Source organism: Anabrus simplex, chromosome 2 (genome assembly GCF_040414725.1).
Source record: "Anabrus simplex isolate iqAnaSimp1 chromosome 2, ASM4041472v1, whole genome shotgun sequence".
NCBI classification, from domain to species: Eukaryota; Metazoa; Arthropoda; class Insecta; order Orthoptera; family Tettigoniidae; genus Anabrus; species Anabrus simplex.
In genome coordinates this window covers 825,041,082-825,061,236 of record NC_090266.1, presented here as the reverse complement: position 1 = coordinate 825,061,236, position 20,155 = coordinate 825,041,082, and the positions used below count along the sequence as shown (strand labels likewise).

The window sequence follows — 20,155 nt, the reverse complement described above, 5'->3', positions numbered from 1 at the left end:
AAAAGACAAAATACTTCACTAATTTCAGTGATACTCCCAGCAAACTACAGTTGGAACAGGGCCAGATTGAGAAAGTCAACAGATTTAAGTACCTGGGAGAATGGCTGGAACCAGTATGTCAGAAGGGGTAGCACTAACAAACCGGATTAACAAACTAGAGTTATCATATCGACTAACAAAGCACATTTATAACAAGGAATGTCTCTCTCGTAACACCAAATTGAGGCACTACCAGACAGTTACCTGCCCAGAAACCCTATACGCCGCAGGGTGCTTGATGCTGAACAGGAAAGGATTGTTGGATAAACTGGAGGTCCAGGAGTGGTAGATCTTGAGAAAGATACTAGGACTGATCAAAGTAGATGGCGAGTACAAAAGGCGACCAAACCAGGAGCTATACAGTTATACTGAAAAGATTACAGACGTAGCCAGGAAGAGGCATTTGACCTTGTATGGACATGTCACGAGGATGAACCCAAATGGGATGGGCTTCTCAACTACTAGGCAAACAGACAGATAAGGACACCATGGCTAACAGAAGTAAAGAAAGACTTGCAGGAAATGGGAGTAACTGAAAACAACATCAGAAACAGAACACCTCTCAGAAGAATAATCAAACAAAAGAGGTTTCAGGACAGACCATCATGTAAAAAAAGAGGCGCCCTTTGGACAAAGGAAAGAAGGCAGAAACATAGCCAGAGAATGCACGAGTATCGAATTTCAAATATAGCAACAAAAATAACTCAAAATCCAACTGACAGAGAAAATGTGATAATCCTTCTGCTGGCATCCAAGTGAATAAACACAGAAAATTTGAAAGATATCTGTTTGGTATTTGCACAAGTGTGAAGTACAAATAAAAGTATGCACTAGGTTTTGCATCTGGCAAGGGGGGCATGTTTCGGACCAGATGTTTGATAATATCCAGGTGAGGGCTGGTGTTTAGAATCTTGGCCGATGACAACTTCACGGCAGTCCGGAAATTGATTAACATTATTACCATTGTCATCAGTACTGTTATCGTTCGAGAGATTGTCATCACTGTCACTACCAGTGTCAGAATTCTTTTCATTACCGGTCACCTATTTACAACTATCACTTGAATTATGATCTTCAACTTCCTCCTCCTCATCTGTTGGAAATCTTCATCCGAATTAATATAATCCTTGCATTCACTTAAATTACACAACCCAGCATTTTCAAACTTTCTTTTGCGGCAAGAGGTGTGATAGGTGATCTTAACTAATTTGGGGTCGCTGAACACGAATCCGTTGTCCGTTTCTACGTATCATGTCACGTTTTCTCGCAGAAGGTATATCAAAATAAGAGATAGACCTGAATATTGCATATAAAAAGTACTGAAAAATGTTGATAATTTTGGAAATATTTCTAATTTTTTGTATTATTATATATATTTTGAAATGGTTGAATATTGTCTTGAATTATTATATACAATGAATAATTATTGAGTATAATATTACAATGAAGTATTTAGCATTTATTGTAATATAATACTGATTTACACAAAACACATAAACAAACAACTCTGAGGCAATGAAAGCAATTTATTTTGACAATTAAACGTGATTTACAAGCAAACAATGTAATTTTTCAGTATCTTTATGAATTCATAAATGTGAACAAAATAAACTTTAATAGTCCTAGATGTCCTCTTGGAATGAACGCTTGGCTGTCCAGCATCTGACTGCATCAAGTTAGTCTTCTCTTTTCAAACACCAACCGTAGTCAGCCATCATTGGTTCATCCCACCTCCCCTGGTATCTTCCTACTGCCTCCTTGATGTCCTGGTGGAACCTCTCTCCCATCTCTTCACTAACAGGAAAAGAGATAAGTACAACAGCAGATCTCACCATAACTTAAATTTATAGTGTAACGTATTTGCAGCAATGATTTAAAAATGATTTTCCTTTTTCCTTTCTTCGTTCAATGATCCTAGAATTTTGTTTCCAGTTCTTTTTCCTTAGTTATCTAGAATTCCTTATAATAAAGCCTCCATGGCTCAAGTGGCAGCGCGTCGGCCTCTCACTGCTGGATACCGCAGTTCAAATCCCGGTCACTCCATGTGGGATGTGTGCTGGAAAAAGCGGAGGCAAGGCAGGTTTTTCTCCGGGTACTGCAGTTTTCCCTGTCATCTTTCATTACAGCAACACTCTCCAATATCATTTCATTTCATCTGTCATTCATTTATCTTTGCCCCAGAGGAGTGCGACAGGCTTTGGCTGCCAGCACATTTCCTGTCCTCGACCTGGTCGAATGACTGGAAACAGACTGTGAATTTTCATTTCATCTAGAATTCCTTATACAGAGCTTCTATAATTTGATTCCAGTAATGAATATATTCCTTCTAATACCCATTGCATATTGTACCACCTATGATGAGTGTAAAATAAAAGCTAAAGGTTTTCACCTATTCAATACTATTTGTTGTAACCTTAAAAAAGTTAAATCGGCAGCCCTGAAGATGGTTTTCCGTGGTTTCCCATTTTCACACCAGGTAAATGCTGGGGCTGTACCTTAATTAAGGCCACGGCCGCTTCCTTCCCATTCCTAGGCCTTTCCTGTCCCATTGTCGCCATAAGACCTATCCGTGTCGGTGCGACGTAAAGCAAAAAAAAAAGAAAGTTAGATATTTGTTGAAACTAGTTTAGGTCTTACCAGAGACCATCATCAGTCAAAATCAAAGTTAAGGCATGACATGAATATAGATAAAATTTACGAAGCAAGCATGAAATTCAATGTAAGACGAGTAAAGATTTGAAAAACCCTCATCACAATCACATGTCCTGTGCAAGCTCTCAGCTTTCCTCCAATTTGAAGACTGCACCTCACAAAAGACCAGGTGAAGCACTAAAATACCAGCACTTGAGAAATCTACTAGAACTCTACTCAACTGAAACAAGTATGAGCAGAATGATGGTTTTTTTCTTTTTTCTTCTTGCTCTTTCCTTAACGTCGCACCGACACAGATATGTCTTATGGCGACGATGGGATAGGAAAGGCCTAGGAATTGGAATGAAGCGGCCGTGGCCTTAATTAAGGTACAGCCCCGGCATTTGCGTGGTGTGAAAATGGAAAACCACGGAAAACCATCTTCAGGGCTGCCGACAGTCGGGCTCGAACTCACTATCTCCCGATTACTGGATACTGGCCGCACTTAAGCGACTGCAGCTATTGAGCTCAGTAGAGAATGATGTTGAGCCGAGTTCTAGTAGATTCCTCAAGTGCTGGTATTTTAAGTGCTTCTTCAGTGATCCATACTGGAAACAAATGAACATCTCAGCACTTTCCCATCAACAACAAAAGAGCCTCAGATGCAAAGGAATTCAAGTCCCGAATATGACAACATCCTCACATACTTTTGCTAGGTATGACGGTTGGCAGCCCGATGATAGCCAGCAAAGATATGCTAAGAGGTAAATCTACGTGAGAAAGAATGAAGCAAAAATTGGAACATTAAATATTATAACCTTGACAGGAAAATGTGAAGAACTAGTGGATCTCATGGAAAAGAGAAAGTTTTATATTCTAGGATTGAGTGGGAGAAAATGGAAAGGGAAAGGTGTAAAATCATTGAAGAAGGGTTATAAGATCTATTGGCATGGGCATGAAAAGGAACCCCGTAATGGCATAGCATTTGTCATCAGTAGGGGGTGGATTTCTATGACAAGTCATATTTTGTCCCTTAACATAATATCTTATAGTCTTGTATTTTCAACACGTTTCCAAGCATGATAATCAAAATTAAACAGGTTTTATTGGGCATATAAATGCATATTTAGGCTTTCTTAAATTTTGTGGCATATTTTGAACAAAATATCATTATAGCGGCATATTTTGGTAATTTTCATGTGAATTTCGTTTTATAAAAATCAGAATATGCTTTAGAAATTATTTTTCAGATAGACTGGAATATACTACTGAAGAACCATTCTAAAGTAGTGTATGGAATGTTTCTAACAGGTAGGAGCTATTGTTTGCTAGCTGAGTCAATTGTTGGAAACCGGGCTATTGTTTACACGGAAGCAGAGGTAATTCTGTAGTTATTTGTCATTGTTCTTATCTCTATCCTTCGTCCTTCCCTCTTCCACCTTCAACACACTGAATGACCTTAGTCATCAGGGAGCTTCAGTCATTCAGTTCCTTTCAATATGCCTAAAACGAAAGTCTCAATTTGTGGGAAGTTGCGAAGTTTTGTTCGCGAGTTCGGTGAAAATATATTCAGTACGGATGGAGTGATATTATTCTGTAAATTGTGTGAGGTAAAAGTTACTGCTGAAAAACGCTTCTCTGTGCAACAACACTGTAATACTGTAAAAATTAAGAATTGTGTAACTGGATATTCTTCACTCGAAAATAGGCAACGTCTTCTATTCGAAACCCCGACATCAAGTTCACAGTGTTCACAATTTTCACAAGATCTCTGCAAGATGATGGTTTCATCTAATATTCCTTTAAAGAAACTTAACAGCCAAAGCTTCAGACAGTTTCTTGAAAAATATTCAAAGCATCCTGTTCCCAATGAATCTACTCTCAGGAAGGACTATCTGACCCCTTGTTATGAAGAGATGTTGGATATAATAAGGCATGGCGTGGGAGACAGTAAGATATGGTTTCAATAGACGAGACCACAGATGTGGATGGAAGATATGTAGCAAATGTGATCGTTGGCACGCTGAAGGAAGACCGGCCTGGAGATACGTTCCTCCTGACATGGGAAGTGCTAGAGAAGACAAACCATTCCACCATTGCAGTTCTCTTCGACAGTTCAATAAATCTGTTGTGGCCAAACGGGGCAAAGAGAGAGCACATTTTTCTATTTGTAACTGAAGCTGCTCCGTATATGGTGAAGGCAGCCAAGGGACTTAAAATGCTGTACCCGAAAATGATACATGTGACATGTCTTGCACATGCCTTGCATAGGGCAGCTGAAGAAGTTAGAAGTAGCTACCCTGAAGTTGATAAATTAATATCTAACTGTAAGAAAGTGTTTGTCAAAGCTCCACTTCGCATACAGAAATTTCAAGGAGAAGCACCTTCATATACCCCTACCTCCCAAGCCAGTTATAACGCGATGGGGGACTTGGCTTGATGCCGCAGTGTACTATTGCAACAACTTAGATGTCATGGAAAAGATCGTGAAGTCTTTCGATCCTGCAGAATCGTCCTCCATAAAAAAACACTCAAGATTTATTTTCAAGCACTACATTAAAAGTGGACCTGGCTTACATAATGTCCAATTTTAATTTATCTGGAGCAGTCGCGCAACTGGAAGTTTCAGGTGCAGAACTAAGCGATGCACTGGATGTTGTAAAGTGCATTGAACAGGATTAAAGCATGCGAAAGGAACAATAGCATCTAGGGTGTGTAGAAAATTAGAAAATGTACTGAAAAAGAAAATAGCAGACTTGTGTACCTGCGTGGAATAAGTGACATTATTTGTGGAAACCCTTCATCTGCAGATTTCCAGGAATTTTCTCCAAGTGATTTAACTCTATTCAAGTATGCTCCCGTTACATCGTGTGATGTCGAAAGAAGTTTTTCTTGCTACAAGACGATACTCAGCGACAACAGGAGGGGGTTCTCATTCAACAATCTTAAGGTGCATGTGGTCATAAATTGCAACAATTCTGATAATGGAGACTAGATCAGGTATGAAAGTTTCATTCAAATAACATATGTTTTGTGTATAAATTAAAACTGATTGAATATTGAATAGTTAAAGTAACTGTAGTGTTTATGTCTTTCACTGAGTCCGTCCTTGCCTAGGAGTATGCAGTGTAACCTTAACGAGTTCATGAAATATTCATCATTTTAGTTGATTTTGGGTTAAAGATTTAGAAGAATTAAAACTTTTTCAACTCTAAATTAATTGCAGCCTGTAGCAGTCGTAATAAAAGTGTTTCTGTGTAATGTAGATGCTATTCATTAAGTCATATTTTGAATTTTATAGGTCATATTTTTATATTTTTAGGTCATAAATGCATACATATTTCATACGTTTTTAGGTCATAGAAATCCGCCCCCTAGTCGTCAGTAAGAACATTGACATAGTGTCAGAAATAGAACATGTCAATGAATAATTAAGCTATGATGGAAAATAGGGAAAGATGTCCTAACCATAATCCAAGTATGTGCCCCTCATTCTGGGAGTACTCAGTTGGAGAAAGACACATTCCTGGATGACCTGGAAGAGCATATTGAAGATAATAATATAACTTTGATGGGTGATTTGAATGCCTAAGTGGGTGTTGATAAAACAGGGTATACCGGGCGAGTTGGCCGTGCGCGTAGAGGCGCGCGGCTGTGAGCTTGCATCCGGGAGATAGTAGGTTCGAATCCCACTATCGGCAGCCCTGAAAATGGTTTTCCGTGGTTTCCCATTTTCACACCAGGCAAATGCTGGGGCTGTACCTTAATTAAGGCCACGGCCGCTTCCTTCCACCTCCTAGGCCTTTCCTATCCCATCGTCGCCATAAGACCTGTCTGTGTCGGTGCGACGTAAAGCCCCTAGCAAAAAAAAAAAAAAAAAAACAGGGTATGAAAATGTGATTGGTCCAAATGGCTTTGGAAACAGGAACCAAGAAGGTGAAGATTGGCAGGATTTCTGTTTAAGAAATAACCTCATAATTACAAACAACTTTTTCCAGAAAAGATTCAGCCATAAAGTTACAGGTTACAGCGGGGATGGACAGCAGAAATCTTTAATTGATTATATTATTTCTGTTAAGGAAGTCGGTTTGTTTATCACCCATGTGAAAGTATTGCCAGGAGAAAGCTTGGGCAGTGACCACAGATTACTAATGGCAGCCTTTCAAAACATCCCAGTGGAAAATGTGAAGACCAGGCAAAAACCCAAAATAAGGGTGTGGAAATTGGATGAAAAAAAAAGGAAGAATACCAAAGAATGATCCGTGACCAGCTCCCGACAGATGAGATAGAAACGGGAGAAAAGGAATGGACCCGATTCAAGAAAGAAAATACTTGTGAGTTCAGCTGTTGACATTGTAGGAACAGTTTGTATATATATACTAAAAAAAACTTCTTGGTGGAGTGAATCTGTTCAGCAAGATGTAAGGGATAAGAATACGGCAAGTCAAGAAAGAGATAAAGAGAACCTAAAAGGCGCAGATAAGGATTACGTAAAACTTAGAGAACTAGCACAGAAGTATAGAGACCTAAAACTCAGAGCAAGGAGAGTAATTGAATTTGGGAAAGAGAGAAACTGGCTTGAATTTACTGACAAATTAGTAGAAGATAGTAAACAAAATAGGAAACTTGTGTACGGAATTGTGAAAAACAAAAGAATTAAAGCATTGGAAAGAAATGATGGAATTATAACGTGGAGAGAAGAAGACATTTGGGAAGAGATGAGAAGGTATTTTTCTTCCTTATATAATAAAACAGATCCAGCAGAAATCACTCAAAAAGATTTGGAATTGGATACTGGGAACAAGGTTGGAAAAAGTGAATCCCCATTCACTTGGTTTGAGATTGAAAATGCTATGACAGTATGAGCAAAGGCAGATCACCTGGCCTTGAGGAGATGAGCTCAGACCTGATTCAAGCTGCTGGAACTCATGGACTTCAGTGGCAATTTAGAGTGATGAATGCTGTGTGGAATGAAGAAAAAATTCCGACTGACTGGACTAAGGGTCGTACAGTCTCCCTCTTCAAGAAAGGAAATAGGTGGCTATGTGGAAATTATAGATGAATCACACTCCTATCTCATGGACTTAAGTTGATGGAGAAAGTGATAGAGGAAAGATTACAAAAGATCATTGAACCGCAGCTTGAGAAAGAACAATGCAGGTTTCGAAGTAACAGGTCAACAACAGATCTCGTTTTTGCTGTTAGTATGATAATGGAAAAACATTGGGAAAAGGGAAAAAATATCATCTCTGTCTTTCTGGACCTAGAAAAAGCCTGGACAGCATACTGGGGTATAAAATTTGGCATTGCTTGAGAAGGAGAAATGTTCCAGTATTTCTCATCAGTAAAGTAAAAATGTTGTACAAACACTGCCAGAGCTGTGTGAGGATAGGAAATAGCTATCTCAACTGGTTTGTAACAAGTAAAGGAGTGCAACAAGGCAGCACTTTGTTGCCACTACTATTTATCACAGTGATGGATGAGATAATGAAAAGAGTGAAACAGCCCAGCAAGAACAGTGCATTCAAGGCATTTCCATTTGCAGATGATGTGTTTTGGGGAGGTAATGAGGAAGAAGTTCAAAGAAAGATTAATGCTTCTAATTGTCATTTTAAGGAATTTAGACCTAAAATCAGCCTTAAGAAAACAGTTGTTATGGCTGTCAACAGATAAAAAGTCAGGAGCAAATATCAAAGTAGACGGAGACAGAAATTGCAGGAAGTTAACCACTTCTAATACCTCAGTAGTATCCTGACTAAGATAACCAATCAAATGCTGAAATCACAAACAGAGTTTAAAGAGGAGCTGTCCTCTACTATCAGGTTAGAAGCCATCTCTGGGGGCAGCCAGATTCCAATGCTAGCCAAATGAACACTTTATCAAGCTTACTTCTTGCCCATAACTACCTAAAGGCAGAGATAAAAGTAGATCCTTCGTACACTCCTTATTGGCCCATGTGATATATTTTTACCTTGGTAATGTATTATTCAGAAAGTGATCGGCTTACTCACACATCAGTTTATCTGCAACTCTGAATATGTTCCTAATACAGTGAACATTGTGTTTGACTTGCACTTAGCCAGAGAAAACAAATATTTTAGTTGGTGGATCTAGAGAACTGATCAGGCTATTTTGTGCCAAAGGTGTCAAATTGGATCTTTAAAGTAGCACTCCGATGCTTCTCCACAAAAGTATCTCTATTTTCACAGATAAATTGTAGTTGTTAGATGTTGGGTGCTAATTTCCATACTTATCGTAACGAGATGTTGTTTATTATGTCTGATCCTGTCTGTGTCACCCATTCATACTCACTATTTGTACCTAACATAGCAAATTAGTACTAGCATCCTCTTCTCTGTACTTCTGGAGTAATCTCATGTTTGGTTTTGAAGTTATCCTATGGCAACTGAGTTGTCCTCTCACTGTTGTGGTATCACACTTCTAGGATTCTGAAAAGGTGTACTGTGTTTTAATGTATAAAATCACTACTTTTAGTTTAGTGCTGCCTAGCTGAGACAGTAAAGGAAAGATGTGGTCAAAAAATTGAAGAAATGGGATTTCCATTTCTGGAGTAGTATATTGCCCGGAGGTTTACTGAGCCTATACCAAAAATTAGCACCAGATTAATTCCTGAGGCCAATGGTGGCCAGACGTGGAGCTATGATCACTTAGTGCTGAGATTGGGTATTGTGGAAGCTTTTACCTTCTACTCTTCCAAGGACCTTCATGGTCTATAGGGAGATCACTTAGTTTTGACTAATTTTAGTTAAGGAATGCTGATTAAATTACAGTGAAAATATCTAAGCTAAATGGGTTGAAGAATCAACTCCTCTGGGAGTTCAAACCTGATTCCTTTGCTCTCAGGAGAGGCATGTTTGCTAGTTTTATAAGGATGGATAGGTAATAGTATTCATCTTATTGAAATAGTTTCTGTGAAGCAGTTCTCTGAATAAAGAAGGGATATAAAATTCTAAACTAGATGTTCTTAGTTGTAAAATATTGGTGCTATTGAGTCGAATAGTTGGTACCAGGGTATCAGAATGGGCCAATGTTACTTTTGTTTTTAAGGTGCTATTAAAACAACGTGCGTGTTCTGACAGCTCCCAGTGTGGTAGTAAGGGATGGCAGTTACTATGGCAACCAGGACACGCCTCCTGTTTAAGCCAATCCCAGCTAGATAAGCTCTCTCCCTTTCCTACCGTCCCTGTCTTAAAGCTTCGTGAGGAGGCCGGTCCAAGTTCCACGTTGCCAATTGGTATACTGTAGCCAGTGTGGCCAGGCTATATAACAGTGTCTGCTTTAAGTGATATCATTATCTGTATGGTGTGTTTTTGAAAGCAGCTAAATATTTATAGTGCTATTGTGTTCGTGTTAATAAGTGCTAATAATAAGCGTATCGTTATCAAGATTGGCATTTTAGTGAGTGTGAATTTTACACATAGCATAATATTCATAAAATGTAATTTCAGATTTTCCTCGAAAATTGGTAACTTAATGCAATTTTCCCAGTTCTAGCATTGTCAGAAAAATTGGAAAATGCCTTGAAAAGTTAATAGTTGAATTGAAGTACAACAGGTGTTACCGGCACCCTTCGAAATTATGATATGTTTATTCGTTTTGGTTTCTTACAACAATAATTATACATTCTTCTTCTTTGCTTGCGTTTTTTTAACGTCGCACCGACACAGATAGGTCTTATGGCGAGGATGGACAGGGAAAGGCCTAGGAATGGGAAGGAAGCAGCTGTGGCCTTAGTTAAGGTACAGCCCCAGCATTTGCCTAGTGTGAAAATGGGAAACCACGTAAAACCATCTTCAGGGCTGCCGATAGTGGGATTCGAACCCACTATCTCCTGGATGCGAGCTCACAGCTGTGCGCTCCTAACCGCATGGCCAACTCGCCCGGTCTTTGCTTGCTTCTCATTAAGATGGACGGGCTTCGATTTTTGGAATTTCGGACAAAGCATGTGAGAATTTAGAAATTAAGAATCACGATCTATGGTTATAATACCCAAGGTTTTGTTTTTCCTTCAGATTTCAATTAAAGAGGTCCCATAGCTTATGATTGAAAGTTTAAAGACGCTTGAAACAACAAGGTGAAAGATGGACTTTTACACATCACAACTCACGTTTCAGTTATAACTGACATCTTAAATTGTGCTCACGCCTGTGGCACAGTCCGAACGATTTCCCTTCTTTATGTATAAACAATCTCTTAGATATTTCTTCCATCTCTACCCAGATTTGAGCCCAGAATATTGAGCAGGCCAGTCAAAGTGCCATTCTATTGCTAAAATGTAGGGCCTACCTAAAAATTAAATCAGTCGTCTGGAGATAGACTGATAATAGCCTGTGAGGGAGGGGAATTATGAGTATGTCTTACGATATTTGAGCTGATAAAATTACTGCTGAGCCACTTTGGAATAATGGCAAAAATATTTAATGTTATTCTAACTCTTTCACGATCCCTGTACTTGGATATTATTTTTGACAACACCCAGCACAGAGCGAGAGGCTTTCATGTAGTTGTAGTAACTCCAGCCAGATCCTCTGGCAACACAGGGCTACCTCTCTTTAGCTCGGCGCCACGTGCTGTGAGCTGTCAGAACACGCACGTTGTTTTAATAGGACTATAGTACACATAGTATATTGCAGTGCTTTGTGTGGACCATCCCAGTACTGAGAAACCAAGTAAATAAAAGAGAAAAATTGAGTGTTGTATCATTTAGAAAGCTTAGCTCTTTGTTTGGCATGAAATTAATAACCCTTTCTTGGTGGTGCTTCCCTACCTGGTGAGCATATTTAGGGAATTTAACATTAAGAATTTCATTCTTCGGGTTCCGTATTGAATCAAGATTCACACTAAACAAAGCAAATAATAAGATCCACCTTTTCAATACTTTAGTTTTAATATATATATTACTAATTTTACTATTATGATATTATTATAAGGGTCACGATCAATGTATTTTATTGTCTTTGTATAATTTATCCTAGGCTGATGATGACATATAGTTTTGTCGAAACCGGTACCAAAAATTCATAAACGTGATGATTTAACAGAAATGTAAAAAAAATTTCACGTAATATATAGTATTGAAAAGGTGGATCTTATTATTTGCTTTGTTTATTGTGATATTTAGGGAAGAAAGAAAAAGCATTGTTGTTGTTTGAGTCAACAGTCCATAGACTGGTTTGATGCAGCTTCCATGCCACCCTAATTCTGTGCTAACCTTCTCATTTCTACGTAACTATTGCATCCTACGGTCCAACCTGGGGCCTTTTGTGCCATCATCCAAGCTGTGCCACGTTGCACCTCCAAACTAACTTTCAGCTGTTGGGTACAGAAGTTCTACCCTTTCTTGAATAGGATAAAAATACTTAGCATCTAGTTCAGTGTAGCTTCAGACTTCAGGTGTTTTGCATTGTACAAGAAACAGGTAGTTTTATGAGTATTCTGTAAGGCAAATTTGTGATGATGACTGATCCATCACTCTTAATTTTCACAGATTGGGTATACCTTTAAACACATATTTAGTAGTCATTTGACTAGATTTTCTGTTTTAAATTGCTTGCCATATATTGGAAGTCTGCATTGCCATCTTTATGTCCGTAATGTACTGTATGATAACTGAATTAAAAAACTGTTGTGTTGGCCCATGTAAAATGAAAATTGTCATTGGTTTTCTTTCTTTATTGCAGGTCTCATGCTATTAATGCACCTCGTCTCGTCATAGACACGGATAGCGTTGTCAGAGAACTTCTGTGGTACATTAATAATGGATCCGTAACAAGGGATTGGAAACATATTCTGGGGCTTAGGTGAGATATTATGACTCATTTCTTCAATTTTGAGCTCTTAGGTTATAAGTCGCAATGTTAATATCATTTTATCATTTATCTGACCAAACCTGTAAGGCCTGTGTACAGTTGAAACCAAAGGGACCCCCAATTAATGGTTGTTATAGGCATTAGTTGCAAAAAAAAATTTTTTCTGTTGCTAAAAATGTCATGCCTGTAAGTTTTTGGCTGCGCACTTACATGGATAATTAACATAATAAAGTTAGAACTTCAGAAAAACATAAGTGAAATAAGTAATGTATTTGTAGAGCGGGACTAAGAGGAATGTTTCTTCTAATGTTTACACAGTACGTACAGCAATAATATATCCAAAAAATATAAAATAAGTAGTGAGGAAAGAAGTAGTAACGATCCATATTGATCAGTAATGTCGCACACAGTCTTTTTCTGCTATTTGCTTTACGTCGCACCGACACAGATAGGTCTTACGGCGACTATCGGAGAGGGAAAGCCTAGGAATTGGAAGGAAGCGGCCGTGGCCTTAATTAAGGTACAGCCCCGGCATTTGCCTGGTGTGAAAATGGGAAACCACGGAAAACCATCTTCAGGGCTGCCGACAGTGGGGCTCGAACCCACTATCTCCTGATTACTGGATACTGGCCGCACTTAAGCGACTGCAGCTATCGAGCTCGGTGCACACAGTCTTGGATAATAAACGAGATATTTTCTCTCTGTTCTTCCAAATTGTAGAAATTGTTGAGTATGGTCAATCAATCAATCAATCAATCAATCAATCAGTCAGTCAATCCAGCAATAAATACTGATCTGCATTTAGGGCAGTCGCCCTGGTGTCAGATTCCTTATCTGGTGTTTTCCTAACCGTTTCTTAAATGATTTCAAAGAAATTGGAAATTTATTAAACATCTCCCTTGGTAAATTATTCCAATCCCTAACTCCCCTTCCTATAAACAAATATTTGCCCCAATTTGTCCTCTTGAATTCCAACTTTATCTTCATATTGTGATCTTTCCTACTTTTAAAGATGCCACTCAAACTTATTCGTCTAGTAATGTCATTCCACGCCATCTCTCCGCTGACAGCTGGGAACATACCACTTATAATACCAATATAAATGGTCCGTTATTGGACATTATAAATTGGACAGGCATCAATTTTTGGTAAAGGGACAAAGTTTCTCATAGTGCATTGGCACTGCCGGTAGCTCCAAGTAGCCTACGTAGTGGCCTCCATGGTATGCACTAGCCAGCGTCTTGGTGGGTGTGCTAGGTTCCAAATGATGAGCCCAACCTGGCACACGAGGGCGAAATGCTTTCAATCAGGAATGAGTTAGCTGGAAAATTTATAATGTCCAATAACGGACCATTTAAATTTGGTATTATAAATTACTCATTCAGGGCAAATATTTCAGATTCCCTATGGGGATAAACATTTATGTCTATATCACATACCACTTAGTCAAGCAGCTTGTCTTTCTCGTAATTCTTCCCAGCCCAATCTTTGCAACGTTTTTCTAACGCTACTCTTTTGTCGGAAATCAGCCAGAACAAATCAAGCTGCTTTCATTGGATTTTTTCCAGTTCTTGAATCAAGTAATCCTGGTGAGTAATCCTAGTAATCCTAGTTGGGGTCTTACCAGAAAATTATATGCCCTCTCCTTTACATGCTTACTGCAACCTCTAAACACCCTCCTAACCATGTGCAGGGATCTATCTGTACCCTTTATTTACAATCCCATTTGTGTGATTACCCCAATAAAGATCTTTCCTTATATTAACACCTAGATACAATGATCCCCAAAAGGAACTTTCACCCCATCAACGCAGTAATTAAAACTGAGAGGACTTTTCCTATTTGTGAAACTCACAACCTGACCTTTAACCCCGTTGATCAACATACCATTGCCTGCTGTTCATCTTACAACATTATGGAGGTCACGTTGCAGTTGCTCAGAATCTTGTAACTTATTTATTACTCTATACAGAATAACATCATCCGCAAAAAGCCTTAACACCCAATTCCTTCGTGATGGAGACGTTTGTTTCCCTATTTTTTAATAGACATATTTTGTGTAATTTTTCTTTAATATTAAATACTTTTCCCTTTTGCAACATCTTCACAGCGATGCTTGCCTTGTCTGTTTAACAGAGAGACTGATTTGAAATCTACAGTCTACTGAAAACTAGAGTTTGAAAATAAACTTTAAGTTGTTGTCAGCAATCCCTAAATGTGTAACAAACAAAAATCAACATTGGGCATTATAGTTGATACATTTCTCCAAATAAAAATGATAAAAATGATAAAAATATGCCCTTTTATATGATATGTCATATTAAACGATGTTATACTAAGCAATTTTTTAAAATACAGTTTATGTAAGATTTAGATGGACCGTTAGATTTTGCCATTATATTCAATATGTCATTAAAAGCCATGTTACCGGGCAAGGTGGCCGTGCGGTAAGGGATGTGCAGCTGTGAGTTTGCATCCGGAAGATAGTGGGTTCGAATCCCACTGTTGGCAGTCCTGAAGATGGTTTCCCATTTTCACACCAGGCAAATACTGGGGCTGTACCTGTTTTTTTTTTTTTTTTGCTTTACGTTGCACTGACACAGATAGGTCTTATGGTGACGATGTACCTGAATTAAGGGCACTGCCGCTTCGTTCCAACTCCTTGGCCTTTCCTATCCCATCATCTCCGTACGACCTATCTGTGTTGGTGCGACGTAAAGCCACTAATATATATATATTAAAAAATAAAAAAAAAGTGATGTTGCAATAAATGGAACAAACAAAAATCAACATTGGGCGTTATAGTTGATACATTTCTCCGAATAACAATGATAAAAATACGCCCTTTTATATATGTCATATTAAACGATGTCATACTAAGCAATTGTTTAAAATACAGTATTTATGTAAGATTTAGACGGATGGTTAGATTTTGCCATTATATCCAATATGTCGTTAAAAGCCATGTTACCGTACAAGTTGGCCGTGTGGTAAGGGGTGCGCGGCTGTGAGCTTGCATCTGGGAGATAGTGGGTTCGAATCCCACTGTCTGCAGCCCTGAAGTTTATATACCGTATTTCACGGCATAATCGTCGCACTTTTTATACCAAAATTTTCGAAAAAAATTGTAGGGTGCGACCATTATACAATGAATATTTAATACCAGTATTTGTATTACTCAAAAAATGTATTTATAACTAAATTGTATTTGATACAAATTTAAGATGCACGTAATACTCGCGTTTATACATCAAAATAATTAAAATAGTCTAAAACAAAATTCATAATTTTTCGCAACAATTCGGCGAACGTTTTTCCAACCTGAAAATAAAAATGAACGTATTAAGTTAATTTGTCATTAATTTGAGTATTAAAGTTAAAATATTACACTTGCAAAAAATTGTCGCTTTGTTGTGAAATGCGGACTTACCGGTATGGAATTTATTCCAAATCTTCGGTGTCGCTATCGCAGGTTTCGCTATCTGATGCGCCGTCCTCGCCTCTGTTAATACCAGTATCAGATTCTTCGTCTCCCTGCCACACTGCGTCATCTTCGGAACCGTCTAGTGCATTCGAAATCCCAGTCCTTTTGAAGCTCTTGGAGACTAGTTCAGGTGGTATAAGATCCCAACTCTTCTTCACCCACGAGCATAACGAGTCCATGGGTGGACGCCTGATATTTCCGGCGGGCGTCAATTGCTGATCGCCGCTCATCATCCACTCGTTGTAAAATCGACGTAAGTGGTCTTTAAAGGGTTTATTAACACATACGTCTAGTGGCTGCAAAGCAGATGTTAGGCCACCAGGAATGACTATCTGTCGTGTCTTATTTGTAGTGAGAATTTGCTTCACTTCATTCACGAGGTGACCTCGGAAACTATCTAAAACAAGCAGAGCTGGTTGTTTTAGTAGTTCACCAGGTCTTCTATTCCACACAGTTTTAACCCAGTCCAGCATGAGTTCTACGTCCATCCAACCCTTTGGTTGCACTCGTACATGAATTCCACGGGGAAACTGTATATTCTTAGGCATCGTTTTCCTCTTGAAAATGATGTAAGGCGGCAACTTTCTCCCGTCAGCTGTAATGGCTAGCATTGCCGTGCATCACAACTTCTCACTGCCGCTGGTTTTCATTAATACACTCCATGATCCTTTTAGCGCAATAGTGCTGTTGCGAGGCATATCAAAAGAGATTGGAGTCTGATCGGCATTACCGATTTGAGAAAGCAAGTACGAAGTTTCCTTGTGCAAACGTATGACAAATCGGTGATAATTTACAATCTTGTCCGTGTAATCAGCAGGCAACTTTTGGCTTAGTGTTGTTCTCCTTCGCACTGACAGATTGTGTCGTCGCATGAACCCCTTAATCGACCCACGAGTCGCCTTAAACTGAGTTACCGGTATGTTGTGTTTGCGCGCTACCTCCTGTCCCTTAATTTGTAACATTTCATATGATACACTGCAGCCATTGTTACGTATTTCACTGACGTACTTAAACACTTCTTCGTCAATTATAGGAAACTTCCCTGTTTTAGGACCTCTAAACGCGCGTCTAGAAGGGTTTGTGCTTTTTAGCTTGTTTTTTACTTTCCGCCAGTCACGCACCAACTTTTCACTCACAGAAAATTTTTTTTCTGCAGCTCTGTTCCCGTGCTGTTCAGCGAAGGCAATTACGCTTAGCTTGAAGCCCGCAGAATAGTTTCTATATTTACCCATAATCGCTTATAAATGCTTCACACGTTAATGTTTTGCGATATAAATGACTTTCCGTAATTGTTCACTATTAAAACAAATTATTTCTTCAAACACCCAAAACACAAATTAAAAACTTAAATTCTCACGCACACATGTCTACAGTAATCACGTAAATCTGAAACAAATAAATGCATCTGTGATCTGTCCATTCCAGAGCAGCCAATACTGTTAGACAGCAAGGAAGCATGCAACAATTTATCAGTTTAGCTCGTTGGTTGCGACACATTACTGCACTTGCGCAAAGCTCGCAAACCGGAGCTCTAGCTAGCGCGGTGTAGATCTACTGTATAGTTGACTGTATTCCGAGACGTCAGTAACAAACATTCATTTTTTTCAATTTCTTTTAAACATACGGTAATTTGGTTAATATTTCTTCCCAGTTATTGATGATTTTACATTACATTACTGACGAGTTTATAAAATAAAACTTAATAATTATCTTGACTGCTTGGATAAAAGTTTTCATCCCATGCCCGGACACTTATGACGTAGTAGTAAGATAAGAGTCTAGCGATGACAACTGAGACATCGTAAATAATTCGGCTGAATAATTCCGTGGAAATCTGCGTTATCGTCTTGGATTTCACTTCGTGCGCAATAACACAGGAGCCGGCCCCATGGTGTAGGGGTAGCGTGCTTGCCTCTTACACGGAGGCCTCGGGTTCAATTCACGGCCGGGTCAGGGAATTTTACCTGTATCTGAGGGCTGGTTCGAGGTCCATTCAACCTACCTAGCCGGTATTTCCTGGCGACGTTGCCGATAAGCGATAACTTACAGCCTTACGTATTTCAAATGGGAACTCATAATGTGTAGGTGGTGAATAAATAGTACACTGTCTCGCGACCACGTTGTCAAACTGCCGATAGTCTACCGGTAAGCCATGCATCGTGCATATACCGGTATTATTTATTTATACGTTGTGCAACATGTCGCAAACGTGACTGTGTTGCCAAATTGCCCATAACCCATACACGTATTTAAATTGCGCATTCATGTGCAACTTACGTTGCAGTTCCATTTACCTTTTAACCAGATTAGTGAACAAAATTTGGACGTGCGACGATTATGTAATTAAAGGTTTAAAGTCCGATTTTTGTATTGAAAATAAAGGATGCGACGATTACGCGGTGGCGACGATTATGCCGTGAAATACGGTGTTGTGGGTTTATAACTCTTGCCAAGATTCACCCCTGGTGGGATAGTGTTTACAATGCTAGATTGATGGCAAAGTTAGGGTTCAAGGCCCTCTCTTGCACTTAACCACTAGAAGAGTATTCGTCTACATAACTTGATTGCCACACGTCTCCAGGATGCATGATTTTTGTTTATTTTTGTTTTTATATAAAAGTTGCAAAACATGCCGTATTAAAATATGCTTGCCATTGTTCAGTACAGGTCAAAACATAACTGTATGAAAAAGGTTAATCCTTGATATCAGATCCAAGCATGTTTTTTTCCCACATAGAGGATAAATACATTAATTTTTAAACATTCAGAAATGAGACAAGGAACAAAAGGTAGTAGTTTTCCTTCATTGAGTATATGAACATGCTTTTACTGCTTGGCAAATGCAGTGAGAACACCAACGAAGTGATCTACAATTACCAGAAGTGGTATCCAAATCGTCATATAGTTCATGCCTACAGGCAAAGGAGATTGCTCCCATGATCACATGTCAGAGGCATTTTCAGAGACGTGAGTACAAAGAGGTAAATTGGATGTTGTTGTGGAAGACATTAATAGCATTATGAGGGAAGTGACTTGATATCTCACAAGGGAAGAGGTGGTTGTTGTAGTAGTAGTAGTAGTAGTAGTAGTAGTAGTAGTAGTAGTAGTAGTAGTAGTAGTAGTAGCATCAGGGATCATATACAATGCCTTTTATAAGCTATGGATCACTGGTGTGGATGGTAAGGGCAGGGGAAGAAGGTTGATGGGAGTGCACGTTCTGCCTGCTCTTGCTTCCCTGCTGACTGGAGATGGTGGAAGAGAGTACTGTCTTCTCATTTAGGGTAACTTACTCGGGTTTGAAACATGGAGGTTCGTTTACGTGTTATTTATGGAGTACGGTGTTCTCATACATTGAGAGAGGTAGTAATTGTGAAACTGATGGTGGATTTCTTTGTAACTTCTTAAGTCTACAAGAGAAGAACATGTTATTTTTGAACAAATGGAAACAGCTTTTTGAAGAAGTTGTCATAGACGAGGTCGTTTCACTTGCAGATGATGAGGCGGCATCAGATTATGAAAGTGGTAGTGACTTTAGGGATGATCATTGCTAACAGTGACTGCTATCCAGGAAAGTAGCAGTTCTTCTTATGAACCATCACCTCCAAGAAAATCTGAAATAAAACTTCCTGATGGATGTTTGTCTGATGTGTGTAAGGTCTACATAAAGCAGACAAGAGGGGAAAAAAAGATGAAATTTTGACCCTCCTCATCCTTGTCCTGCTACAATCAATATAACACCTGGTGTGAATTTTAAAACAGTTATGTCACAGAAAGAAAGAAAGAAAGAAAGAAAGAAACATGAGAATATGCCAAAATTGTTGCAGGAAGATAAGAACCATGTAGGGCAGCTTCTACCAGGAAGTGTTTGAACATTTCATTGCTACGAGGTGAATAAATGCAATTATGCAGGGACTACCAAACAATAGTTTATGGCACATTCAAGCGAAACATACCCATAACTACATAAATAATGTAACAGATAGCTTTCGTTAGCTCGGTCAAAATAAAGGCTGAAATAAACAACTGATTTCAGTAATAACTATGTAATTGGCCTTATGTACCACTAACTACTTTTACCTGTTTTCGGGGACGCTGAGCCGCCAAAATTTAGTCCTGCAGGAGTTCTTTTACATACCAGTAAATCTACACGAGGCTGACGTATTTAAGAACC

General features: G+C 38.8%; 1 protein-coding gene across 1 annotated transcript in view; it reads left to right on the top strand.

The window, feature by feature from the left end:
- Nucleotides 1-20,155, top strand: part of LOC136864483 (telomerase-binding protein EST1A) — a 616,383-nt gene that overhangs the window by 133,962 nt on the left and 462,266 nt on the right. The window contains exon 9 of the mRNA XM_067141513.2: nt 12,372-12,491. Within this exon, the coding sequence (XP_066997614.2) occupies nt 12,372-12,491 (120 nt within the window). The remainder of the gene's footprint in view (nt 1-12,371; nt 12,492-20,155) is intronic.